The sequence below is a fragment of the Arachis ipaensis genome, chromosome B10, assembly GCF_059453495.1.
Source record: "Arachis ipaensis isolate K30076 ecotype BB chromosome B10, ASM5945349v1, whole genome shotgun sequence".
Classification (NCBI taxonomy): Eukaryota; Viridiplantae; Streptophyta; class Magnoliopsida; order Fabales; family Fabaceae; genus Arachis; species Arachis ipaensis.
The window spans coordinates 136,870,834-136,883,862 of record NC_142435.1 but is presented as its reverse complement, the minus strand read 5'-3'; the positions used below and the strand labels follow the sequence as shown (position 1 = coordinate 136,883,862).

Here is a 13,029-nt window from a genome sequence, read left to right as displayed (position 1 = left end):
TTGTAATGTCATATATTTAAATTTTTTTGGTAATTAAAATTAAACAAATTGGTTCAAATATAAGAGTAAACTACCATTTGTACCCATGGAAGTTGAAAACGCTGACAAATCTACCCACAAGAGACGGAAACTACCAAATGTATCCATCAATCATGATTTCTGTGTGCGAAACTAACCAATCCGTATTCCGGCGTTGACTCCGTCAGTAACACTCCCTACGTGGCATTTCACGGCGTGACATGGCTTAGGAGGCTGCACACGTGGATTGCTGACATGTCTGACCGTTATAGTATACCCTAAATTCCCAAATTTCCCAAATTCAAACATTCTTTCATCCGTTATAATATACCCTAAATTCCCAAATTTCCCAAATTCAAACATTCTTTCATCCAAAGCACGAACCCTAGATTCTCAGTAATCTTCGAAATAATACCAATGTCGAGGCGAAGACTCTTCACTCCACCTTCGAATGGCAGCGGTAGTGTCTCTGGAAGATCAATTTCAAAACGGGCGCAGGACAGGAAGTTCAATGGCAGATGTTTCTGTGGGTTGGGGGTGACGCTGTTACAGTCTGGGACGGCGATGAATCCTGGGAGGTAGTTCGTCCGTTGTCCCAATTGGAAGGTAACCCGTTGTACACCCTATTCTGTGGGAGTTGAATGTGCATCTGATTTTAGTTTTTTGCCATGGATAGAACTCGGACTGCAACTTCTTTGCATGGCTAGACGAAATCGAAGGGCAGTGGGAGGGTGAGGGTTTGAGGAGAGCACTGTCGGAAAGAAGGGTGCAGGAAAATGTTGATGAGGCTGAGGCTCAAGTGAAGATGCTCACCAGAGTAGGGAGCGTCGAAGCTGAGTTTAGCAAAATTAGGTTCTGGCTGATGATGATATCAATGGCAGTTGTTTGTAATGCTGTCTGCACTGTGTATCTGATTATTAGGAGGGTTTGATCCTTATTAGTTCTTAGTGTAAGATCATGACAAATCTACCCACGATCGATTCAAAAAATGTCATTTGTACACAATGGTTTTTCAATTAAAGTCAGATGTAGCCTTATAAGTTATGTAAGATGCAAAAATTAGCTGGTACTAAATGCAATTGTTGTTTGCTTTCTGGTCCAAAATAACATCAAAGACATGCATAATATCCTGATAAGTATGTAGTAACTGGCTTACACAAATGTGCAAGATACTGCTAATAGTTATCAAAACGTAAAGAAAATAAGGCATAGTGTGTGACATGTCCAACAATTGTGCGATAAACTTCCAATAGGATTACACAAAAAACATAACTTATAAAACTATTGCTTCACGGAATTGGAGTGGAGTTGCTGCTTCCGCTCGACCCCTCCTTCAAGTGTGCAGTTGTTGACCCCCTTTTGGCTGGTGGACGGAAGGCTGGCTGCGGCCACCTCCTTGAGGTTGATACTCGAACTGTGGGAGTTGGCATGAACTCCATGAACCTTGATGTAATTCCCTGGGAGGCAGCTTGCATAGTTTGAGGTGTCACGGTGGGTGGCACATCAGAGGCTGGGGGTGGTGGACTAGTAGTAGTTGGTCTTGTTGGGCTGACAATAGGTGGAGGAGGTCGTGGTTGCTGGGTAGTTGGTGGCGGTCTCCTCACATTCTTCCTCTTCTTTGGTGGCCTTTTTGCAATGGGTGGCCTAACTGGGGTAGTCTCCTGTTCAGATAGAAACGTATGAGTGACATAATGACATATAAATTGTAACTTGTATAATGGGATAGCAAAATAAATCAATAGACTTACAGGCGGGGGCTGAGTTGCTGCTGCTTCAGCTGCTTCAACAGCTTCAAGAGTTTCCTCCCAGAACATTTCCTCCAGTCTTGCCGCCTCCTCTTCGTCATCCTCAGCGGCTGGCTGTTGACTTGAAGTTTGTCCCCCAGCACTCCCAGCCATTGCCTCTTTTTTCTTGGGGCAGCTGCGACTGTTATGTCCAGTCTGCAGTAACATATGGCATGAGGCAAAACATGGAGCATGTATTCATAAGTAATGTAACATATGAAGTAAAATTTACCTTTAGGCAGTACTTGCAGGTGATGGGGCCATACTTTCTGGGGGCCCTATGTGGATCTGGGGTGGGTGTCTTTGGGGCGTCATTCTTTTTGTCTCTCTTCGACTTTGGCCTCCCAATCTGCTTCTTGTATACTGGTGGCAGTACAGGGGGTAGATCAACATGCTCCCAGTATTCTTGACTTGGGACAGGTTGGATGACGAACTGGTAGGTGCTGTTATATGCCCCCATGGAAAGCCAGTTGTGTGCATGCTCCTCTGGTCGCCTATTCTGGTATGCAAGGGCAGCACATGCATGCCTGCATGGCAAGCCAGTCAGTTGCCAGAATCTGCAACTGCAAGTCCTCTTTCCTATGTCCACCATAACCTTATGTGGCAAGCACTGAACCTCATACACATTTCCAGGATCATCACCAGTGGGGAACGGCCGCCACTTATTGCTCTCCCTTTTTTCTTTTTCCAGCCTACTCTGCTGCACCGGAGCAATGACTCCGTTATATCCCACCAATGCCTTCTTATTTCTAGCAATTATGCTCATCATGTAAACCCTTATTTCTTCCAGCATAGTTATAATAGGCTTCCCTCTCATCTTCTTGATTCTAGAATTGAAGGATTCACAATTGTTGTTTGTATAATTGTCCGACTTTGGGTATTCGCTAAATCCAGACCTACTCCATTGACTTGGAGGGATCCTGTTCAGATACTCCCAAGCATGTGGATTAACCCGTCTGATCCGATCCAAAACAGCTTTGAATTCTTGGGTGGTTGTGGCCTTGGCACACCTCCACATTGCCAGCTTCAACTCTGTATCACCCCACTGTTTTCTGAAGTTCTGCCATATGTGCATAGCACAGTATCTATGATGAGCTCCTGGGTTTACTTCACGCATAGCAGGGATGAGGCCCTAGTGGGGAGAAGTAAAGCAACAAAAATGTTATCCCCCAATGAAATTCCATTCATGGTATGACAGTAGTAGCATTTTGAGAGATAATGTAAACTAGTAATTATAAAGACATACAGGAACAATAAGAATTGATAGCATTACCTTCTGCATATCTGACATAAAGTTGATTCCGTTGATTGCTGCGTCTCCTAAGTCTTCTTGGAGAAGTTCAAGAAACCACTTCCAACTATCCTTGCATTCGCACTCCACCACAGCATAGGCTATAGGGTATATATGGTTATTGGCATCGTGACCGATCACAGTCAACAATTGCCCAGGGTAGTATCCCTTGAGAAAGGTACCATCTAACCCGATAAAGGGCCTACAGCCATTGGTAAAGCCCTTCTTACAACCTTGCAAGCATATGTAAATCTGTTTGAATTTATACCCAGTCCCTTCGACATAATCAGTGCTAATCCTCACGGTTGAGCCAGGGTTGGTCCTTATTATCTCATTAGCATAATCCCGAAGAAGTGCATACTGAGCTATCTCCGATCCTTCTATTAGTTCTTTCGCCTTCACCATTGCACGGTATATCTTCCTCTCATTCACAATCACATCAAACTCCTTCTTGAAAAAGTCCTGTACCTGCCTTTGACTCATGTCTGGATGGTCACGGATCTTGTCCTCAAGCTCTTCTACAACCCATTTACCATCCGCAGATTTGTTCTTACTAACTCTGCTGCAGGTATGTTTGTTGACAAAGTTCTTCACCTGGAAGCTTAATGGAAATGACCGTTTTGCACAATATATCTGCCATGGGCAATCCTCCTCATAACATATGGCTTTGCACCTAGTTGAATCAACTCTAGGAAAGAATATGCTGCGCCCTAGGTTGATGTTGAACTTCCTAACTGCCTTTTTGAACTGCTCTAGATTCTCAAATTCCATCCCAACCTCCAGCCTTACGTCCCGCACTAGAGCATCGGGATTAGCTTGAGGAAATGCTGCTTGCTGACTGTCTTCATCATCACTTGCAACAGAATCCAGCTCTTCAGACTCGTAACAATGCATCCCTGCACTTGGCTCAGCCATATCTTCACCCTCCACAGGTATAAAGATTGAGGGATGCTTGTTTGGATCCTGGTTAGGTATGAAGGTCTGTCCTGATGGAGGAGGCCTGACTGTTGATCGTCTCTTCCGCTTCTTTGGACTACTGATGATTGGATTTTTGACGGTTTAGAATTTCACAAATGAAATCTCGTTGCAAGTATAGTTTCTAAACCAATCACTAATCCTTTCATACAAAAAGTTGTTTGTCACTAAAACAAACCCCTAAAATTTATAAACCGAAGTATTCAAACCTCGGGTCGTTCTCCCTAGGAATTGTAATGGAGTGTCTTGTTATCGGTTGTGAGTTATATTTGGGGTTTTGATATGAAGCATGAAAGATAAATGGTAAGAAAGTAAACTAATGGCTAAAAAGGTCTTGGCAAGGGTTGGTGGTCAAAGATCTCTATCCTAATCACTAACCACAATATGAGAATTGGCAAGGATTAATCTCATTAAATCATCCTCTAACTAGTAGTAAAGGAAAGTCAAATGAGCTATATCAATCCTAGTCCATAAGTCCTAACTCTCCACTAATTCAATTAGTGAGAACTAGAGTCAATGAATCCCAATCATCAATTACTTGGACATTAGTAACTCAAGAGTTCCTAAGTTACCTTTCCAAGCCAAGAACATAAAATTCTACTCTAAAATCCAACCAAGCATTTCATCAAACACTTGGAAGGCATAAAAGGAAAGCATAGTAAGATTGCAAGAAAAGTAAATCTACACTACTCAATTTGCAAGGAATTAAACAACAACAAATCAAATGAACACAATTATTATGATTTACCTTGAATTGAATTGAAAGAGAAAGGGAGGAACAAAAGTAGATCTACAACAAAATGCAAGAACAACATAAAAGAAATTACAACAAAAGGATGGAAGAAGAATGAATGTAACAACAAGGAATTGAGAAGAAGAAGATGAATTAAAATCTAGATCTAAGAACTAAACCTAATCCTAATTCTAGAGAGAAGTGAGAGCTTCTCTCTCTAGAAACTAATTACAAAGCTAAACTAAACTAATTGGTAACTAACACATGTTTCCCTCTTCACTCCTTGGGTTAAATAGCATCAGAAATGAGTTGGATTGGGCCCACAAGGCTTTAGAATTCGTTGGCCACGTTTTGCTTTAAGTGAACTAGGTGGGCAGCAACGGCGCGTGCGCGTACTTTGCGCGTGCGCGCCACCATACGTGTAGCAACTATGGCAAATCTTATATCGTTTCGAAGCCCCGGATGTTAGCTTTCCAACCCAACTGGAACCGCATCATTTGGACCTCTGTAGCTCAAGTTATGGTCGATTAAGTGCGAAGAGGTCGGCTTAACAGCTTTCCGGTTCTTCCATTTCTTCATGAGTTCTCCAACTTTTCATGCTTTCTTTCTTCATTCCCTTGATCCAATATTTGCCTCCTAAACCTTAAATTACTTAACAAACACATCAAGGCATCTAATAGAATCAAGGTGAATTAAATTTAGCTATTTTGAGTCCTAAAAAGCATGTTTTCACATTCAAGCACAATTAAAGGAGAATATACAAAACCATGCTATTTCTTGAATAAATATGGGTAAAAGGTGATAAAATCCCCAAAAATCAATACAAAACAAACCGTCAAATTGGGGTTTGTCAACTACCACCACCCACATCTGGGTTTGTAGACGGTTCAGGCTGTGAACTGCTAGGTTGAGAACCTTCGCAAGGCGTTTCATTCTCAGGTTGAAAGCTCTGCTCCTGAGACTCTGGTTCGTTGCAAGGTTGTGGAATATATTGTGTGAAAACCTCATTAGAATCCGCAGGCCCTCTATCAACTGTGGGTGCCACTGACTCCGCAGAAACTGGATTTGGGTGCCCTATTTCTTCACTTCCAACTGACACATGTGGTTGTTGAGTCTCTGGAGGAGTCTTGTCCAATGGCTCATGTGGAGGCAAATTGGGTTCGGTGGGTGCATCTGGGGACTGAATGATCCTTGGTGGCTCTTCAAAGGTTACCTTTGGTGAGTGTGTGGGGAGAGTTGGTTCCTCACTGCCAACTTTTGGTTGTTGTGTGTTTGTTGTGGTAGGATGAACATCTTTGTCCACCGCATCATCCTTTGTTTGGGTATCCGGTCCAGGTCTTCCTCTGGTTTGATCCTTACTCTTCACCACTCTCTTGTGCTTCTTCTTTGGGGTTGGGGGTCTCCTAACACATACTTTGGTTCTGTGCTTGGCTTGGGTTTTCGTAACATTTAAATTCTGACGCTCCGATTCAGGTTCATTGGTTTCTTCTGCAAACTCAGGGAGATTAACTGGATGCTCAGTGAACACCTCAATTCTCCTCCCATTCGCAATCGCTGCTTCGTACATAGCCACGACATCCATGTCACGTCTAAGCAACCTCAACCCACCATCCAACTCCATCCCAGGTTGAAGCCAGTAAAGCTCGCACACATCAGTGTACCCTATATCCTTTACTAAGTCATTCACGAAGAACCTATTTAGGGTATCCACATTCACTCGTTCAATCTCTGTTTTCTCACCCCCAACGTAAGCCAGTCTGCCATCATCACCCTTTTCAAATTTTCCTCTGTGACTAATGACTAACGTAATGTGGATAGTTGCCATCTGCAAACAGACAAACCCTAATTAACAACCAATTCATAGCAACTACAAGCACACCCTAATGAAAACCCAGTTTGCACAACCATGCATCGAAAACAAGAAAACCATGACATAGAGATGAACGGTTACTACTTACCTATGGATGACACCACGCAACTCCACCCGCTGAAACGATCCCCACCAGCAAGCACCCTCTCCTCAATACGGAGATTATCGTCGGCCTGTGAGGTTTTCTATGAGTGGTGAAGATGAACAGTTTCTTCCTAGGTCTCTACCCTTTGTTTTCAGGAACGCGCGAAGATGGAAAACCTTTGCTAACTGTTCATTTCTATTAACCCTTTCTTTTTCAAAAAAAAAATTCAAAACTCAAATCTTTTTTTAACTAAATGTAATTATAATATCCACGTGTGCAGCCCCCTAAGCCATGTCACGCCGTGAAATGCCACGTAGGGAATGTTACTGACGGAGTCAATGCCGGAATACGGATTGGTTAGTTTCGCACACGGAAATCATGATTGATGGATACATTTGGTAGTTTCCGTCTCTTGTGGTTAGATTTGTCAGCGTTTTCAACTTCCATGGGTACAAATGGTAGTTTACTCCAAATATAATAAAAACTAGTTTCATTATTAATATTACCGCATGTAAACATGCTATTTTTTTATATGTTGCCGTTTTTTTTTTGCGATTTTTTTTATTCTTCTTTTTATTTGTGTTTTTTCTTCTTTTTCACATATTTTTTTGTCGTCATTCTTTTAGACTACGTTTAGTTTTGAAAACACGATAAGATAAAATAATACAAAGAACAAAAATACAAAAATTAATATTCTTATATTTTGTTTGGTAATAAACTATAACAAATTATAAAAGTTTAATTTATTTTTATTTTTTTCATTCAAAAAATTTAAAAAAATATATTAATAAAAATATACAATTATAAAAATTAATAAATATAATGAAAAAAAATAAGTTGTATCTCTTGTTAGTGTCTCTGTGTCATTCCTGTTAGGATGGATACAAAATACGTCTCTCTAGACAATATTTTTGTCCATGTCTCATCTGTCAAACACGATTTTATATATCTATGTCCGGTCTTAGTGTCTCGTGCCGGTAAACAAATACAGCCTTATTACTTTGCTATTGTTATATATTTTTTTCTCCTCTTTTTGGTTATTTTTGCAGCATTATGTATATTTTTTTTTATTGTTTGATTTTTTTCTCTTTTTATTGTTTAATTTTTTCTCTTTTTCTTATTTTTATTCTTGTTACGAGGGTAAAATAAAAGAATTATGAGAAGTTGAAACAAAAAAAAAAAGAAGAGGAGTTTTGAATTATGCAGAATTTATTAGAAAATAACATCAAAATTTTTTTACCGTAATATAGAAATTTTAAGTTACACTTATTGGATTGGATTCTTGCCTAAAAAAAATAGCACTGAAATTTTATAGTTTTAACATCGAAATTTTATTACAAAACATAGAAATATTTTCTTTATTGCTGCATTTATTTTGCTTCTTATTCCTCTTTCTTTCTTTCTTTCTTTCTTTCTTTCTTTTCTTTTGTTCTTACATCTTTTTTCAGGAGTATTGTTTCTCATATTAAACTTGAATGAACATGTATTACAATCTTATTTAGTTGAATGAATGTAGATTCACATTTATTAGATTGAATTCTTGTTAGAAACAAAAATAACACCGAAATTTGTTTAAAGTGACATCGAAATTTCGGTGTCAAAACTAAGATATCTATATATTATTGTTAAGAAATTTCAGTGTTATTTTTTAGATAAATTTTATATAATTTAAAACTTTCTCTTCCTCTTCCTTATCTTCTGTTGTTGCTTCTTCTTTTTCATTTTTTCTTCTTTATTTTATTTTTGTATTTTATTTTTTCATAATTTTTTTTTTGTTTTATTCTCTAATGATAATGATAATGATGATGACGGGGGAGAAAGAAAAGGAAGAAGAAGAAGAAATTCAAACAAAAAAGAATAAGGAGAAAGAAAAGGAGGTGGCAGTGGCAGCGGCGGTGATGGTGTCAACAACAGCGATGACGAAAGAGAAATACGAGAAAAAAAAGAAGGAGAAAAAGAAAAACCAGCAACGTACGAAAGAATAAAAAAAAGAAGTGTGCATAAATTTAAAAAATGGTTATATAATTTGGTTGGACTTGGTTGGATACATTACTTGATTGTAGGATATTTTTTATTATTTTGTTATATGACATTTTATAATTAGATGTAGATCGAAAATTACTTTATACTGATAGTATATTAAAATTAAATTTATAATTTATAAGACATTAATAGTGTCATTCTAATTTATTGATACTTCATCCAAAAGAAATTTTATATAACAAAATCAATAAAAATAACTAAAATGTCTATTTTAAAAATAAACTAGTGAAGTGCCCATGGACCATGGTAAATTTAATGAAAACCATTTATTATTAAAGTGTTTTTATGTTAAGAAGTAAGAACATAGGTATGAATGTTTTATAATAAATTGGATCGATAACAAAAAATATTTATATCATTACCTTTTTTTAACATTGAAAGAGCATATAGGTTAAGATTTAGGGTGTGTTTGGCAACCACGTTGGAGAGGATAGAAGTGCGTTTAATTTTATTGAACATTATTTTTTAATGTTTGGCAACTTTTATTCTCTGAACGCAGAAGTGATTTTGCATTCCAAAAATCCCGTTCACTTGAAGCAAAAAATTATAGTTTCTGTGTTCACTCAACGTACGTTTAAGTTTATTGTTGGTCATTATTGGTTTTCTTCATAATTTTTTTTATCACTTTTAATACTTTTTTTTCATATTTTAATTTATTTTATTAAATTTTTTATTGTATTTTTATTATAATATGAATTATTGATTTTATTAAAAAAGACAAAATAAATAAAAGATTGATCATATATAATAATAGAGTCATAAGTAATAAATTTTATCATTTAAAATAATACTAAATAAAAAAATACTAAGAGTATTAAAATAATTATTCTAATTTGTGTGTATTGTTTATTATTCTAATTTTTTATAATATATATTATTGTTCTTATTAGAAATGATAAATTAAATAAAAAATTAATAATAAATAATAATAAAAATATAACTAATAAAAAGTTAGAATCTAAAATAATAATAAAAATATAATTATTAAAAATACTTGAAAAAGTACTAAAATGTGTTATTTTATATGTTATTTTTAATTTAATAAATAAATATTAATTTTTATTATAAGAAAAAATACTTAAAAAGTTGTCATTTTCATATGTTATTTTTAATTTCATAAATAAATATTAATTTTTATTATAATAATAAAAAATTATAATATACTAAAATAGAGTGCTATAAAAAATATTATATAAAAAAATATTAGAAGTAGTATAAAAAAAGATTAAATATACTTAAAAAAATAATATTATAATTTAATATTATATTTTTTTAGTAATTAATTAATTATTTATCCAGAAATAATTTTAACTAATATTATCCAAATAATATTTATTTTATCAAAATTAATTTTAATATAAAATTGCCAAACATAAATTATATTGGTATAAATTCACTTTTATCCAAAATTAATTCTACAAAATTACTTTTATTCAAACTCCAATATCACCAACATAAATCCAAACACACACTTAAAGTGGCGCTTAATTGTAATAAACACGTTATAGTATAATCATATAATGACTTTTTTTAACAGAACAATTCAGAAGAAAAAATTTTGTATCTTTACATAAAACAGTTCATACAAAAAATTAACAACTTTCGTAGAACATAAGTGTTTAAAAAATACATGTTGTTAAATAGAATTTAAAATCTTACATAGTCAACAAACATTTTAAAAAAAAATTCTATAAACCATGTTGATGGTTGTACTTTTAAATCTGAAAGAATTATTCTCAATTAATACTCTTAACTTAGATTTTGATGTTATCCTTGAAAGAGCAACATAAAGTTGATCGTAGGTAAAGATAGAATTAGACAAATATAAACTAGCAGTTGTTAAAGTTTGACCCTAAAATTTGTTGATGGTAATCAGTGGCTAAAAGAAGGGGGAGGGTTGAATCTTAGCCCCTTTTTGCTGAATATTAATTTCTGAGTTTTCGAATGAACTTCAGGAAATTTTTCTACTTTTGTCTCGTGCTGTGTTGAGAGACACTTTTGTTTTGTCTCCTGCCGAGTTGAGAGACACTTTTGTTTTCGTCTCCTGATTAACAAAAACAGAGAAAGGAGTAGAGAAGAAGAATTGACACAAGATATATCCTGGTTCAGCCACTAGGTGCAATGTGGCCTACATCCAGTCTCCAAACAATGATGAAATTTCACTATCTCTTTTTCAAGATTACAAACACCAGTTCTCCCTAGAATCTACCCAATCCTATCTGGGACAAGTCAAGATTCTAACCCAACCTGAACTTGACTAGGATTCACCCTAACTTTCAACAGCAAAATGCTCACCCAACTTGTAAGGGAACAAGTCCAGATTCTAACCTAACCTGAACTTGACTAGGACTCAAACCTAACTTTCAACCGCAAAGTACTAACCCAACTTGCAAGGGAATCCCCTCAAGATCATGACAACAAAACAGAAATACATACAAAGAATTTCTGAGATAACTATAGGTTTTTCTTTAACTCTCTGTCTTTTTCCACTCATTGGCTTTTTCTTACAAAACCTCATATTTTACTTTTTACCAATGAAACACAGACAGACTAAACTGAGAAAAAGAAATATTAATGAAAGTCATGAAGGAGAAGAATCAACAGCTCAAAGAGCTATGGGAACCCAAACTTGTGCTCTCACTCGCTTGCTTCAATCCTTGGCCGTTCACCCTTATTACAGAAGGGGAAGCTTCCAAGGTTGAAACCGGTTCAACCAAGCAACTTCTTCTCCAACCAAAAGAAGTAGCGGTTCGGACAAAGAGAAGAGAGAGGAAAAATCGAAAACCAACATGCATGTACCTCTCTCAACCCTTTTCATCAAGCCTCTTCAATCTGAACCCTTGATCTTGTCTTTGACTCCAAGAAAGGATTCAGACCCTTGATGAGCTTCTGACCCAAGACAACTTCTTGCCTTCCAGTTTTGCTTTTTCATATGCGTAGCTCTGGAGGCTATCTTCTTTCTTTGATGAACAAAAATGAAAATGAACTTTTGCAACTGAGATCTTCTTCCTGATAGAGGCGGATTATTTCTATTTTTGGTAAAGAAAATCTTGAAGCCCTTCTTCAAATCATGCTTTCAATGGCAAAAATCTTGCTTTTGTTTTCTTCAGATCTTCACCTCTGAAAAATATTTTCAATAACCTTTTTACTTCATAGCCTTTTTTATAGGCTTCTGATAACTTCTTCAATCTTCTTTCTTCTTCTCTAATGATAGATGTGACCGAAAGCAAGAGAGAGGAGAGATAAGAGAGAGAAAATTTTTGAAGGAAGCTTTCAATGTGAATTAAACTCAATTGAATTTGGAGTTGCAGTTACCAAGAAATGTAGTAACCGAAGCATGCTTTTAATAAAATTAAACTCAATTGAACTCCAAGTTCCAGTACCCAAGAAATGAAGTAACATGTGTGGCTTTTGCAAAGTGGGACTTTTTGATTTTCTTCCTTTTAATGATCAGCCACTAATTTTGAATTAATATGGTACAGGGCTGAATTTGTTTAGTAATCAAATTGGGCTTTCATCACTTGGGCTTTAGACATTTGTTCCTTGGGCCAACTTGTTTCTTTTTATTTCTTACACAAAACATGTGGCTTGTTTTCTTTTTCTTGGTTCAGCCTTTTTTCATTTTAGATCAAGACTTGGAGTAATAGAATGGGCTTGCTCAATGAATGATAAAAATGCATCTTATTTAAAATTTGAACTTGCCTCAAATAACTCTGGTCTGAGTTACATCTCTAACAATGAGGCCGTTTTAAAAAATCTTTCTTTCACAAAAGAGTCTCACGTTCTAGAAACCCATTTGTGTCAAGAAATTCTGGTTTAAGATTTTTTGCAAAGAGGAGGTACAAATGTTAGAGATGAATCTTTCAAAAGAGATGCACCATTCTTAAATACCAGAAAATTCAAATCTTCTAGTCTCTATCAGCATCATACCTTTAATCATTTTCAGCAACATGCCCACTCAAATCACTGTTTTAATTGTAATAAACCTGGTCACTCTTCTTCCCAATGTTTTATTGACAAAAGAAGAGTAGGAAACAAAACATACAAGGTTGTTTGTGATTTTAATGCACTTGGGCAACCAAGAAGGGTTAACTTCAAAGGATCCAAATTAGTTTGGATACCTAAGGTCACTTAAAAGATTTGTGCAGTTTTGCTTCGCATTCAAGAAGAAGAAAGACATGTGATACTTGAATAGGGGATGCTCTAGGCACATGACCAAAAAGTCCACTT

General features: G+C 35.9%; 1 protein-coding gene across 1 annotated transcript; it reads right to left on the bottom strand.

The window, feature by feature from the left end:
• Positions 1-1,307: 1,307 nt before the first annotated feature.
• Positions 1,308-7,203, bottom strand: LOC110268482 (uncharacterized). The gene is made up of 6 exons (XM_088494085.1): positions 7,150-7,203; positions 6,760-6,844; positions 5,686-6,643; positions 3,076-4,129; positions 2,035-2,934; positions 1,308-1,958 (listed from the first exon to the last, which is right to left on the bottom strand). Exons 1-6 carry the CDS (start codon positions 7,201-7,203, stop codon positions 1,308-1,310), a joined length of 3,702 nt encoding a protein of 1,233 aa, XP_088350211.1.
• Positions 7,204-13,029: the final 5,826 nt, after the last annotated feature.

Coding starts and splice junctions, on each gene's coding strand:
- LOC110268482 (XM_088494085.1), bottom strand. CDS start 7,203: ATGGAAGTTGAAAACGCTGACAAATCTAACCACAAGAGACGGAAACTA. Junction 4,130..5,685: donor AGCAGTTCACAGCCTGAACC/GTCTACAAACCC, acceptor TCCAATCATCAG/TAGTCCAAAGAAGCGGAAGA. Junction 1,959..2,034: donor CCTGCAAGTACTGCCTAAAG/GTAAATTTTACT, acceptor ATGTTACTGCAG/ACTGGACATAACAGTCGCAG.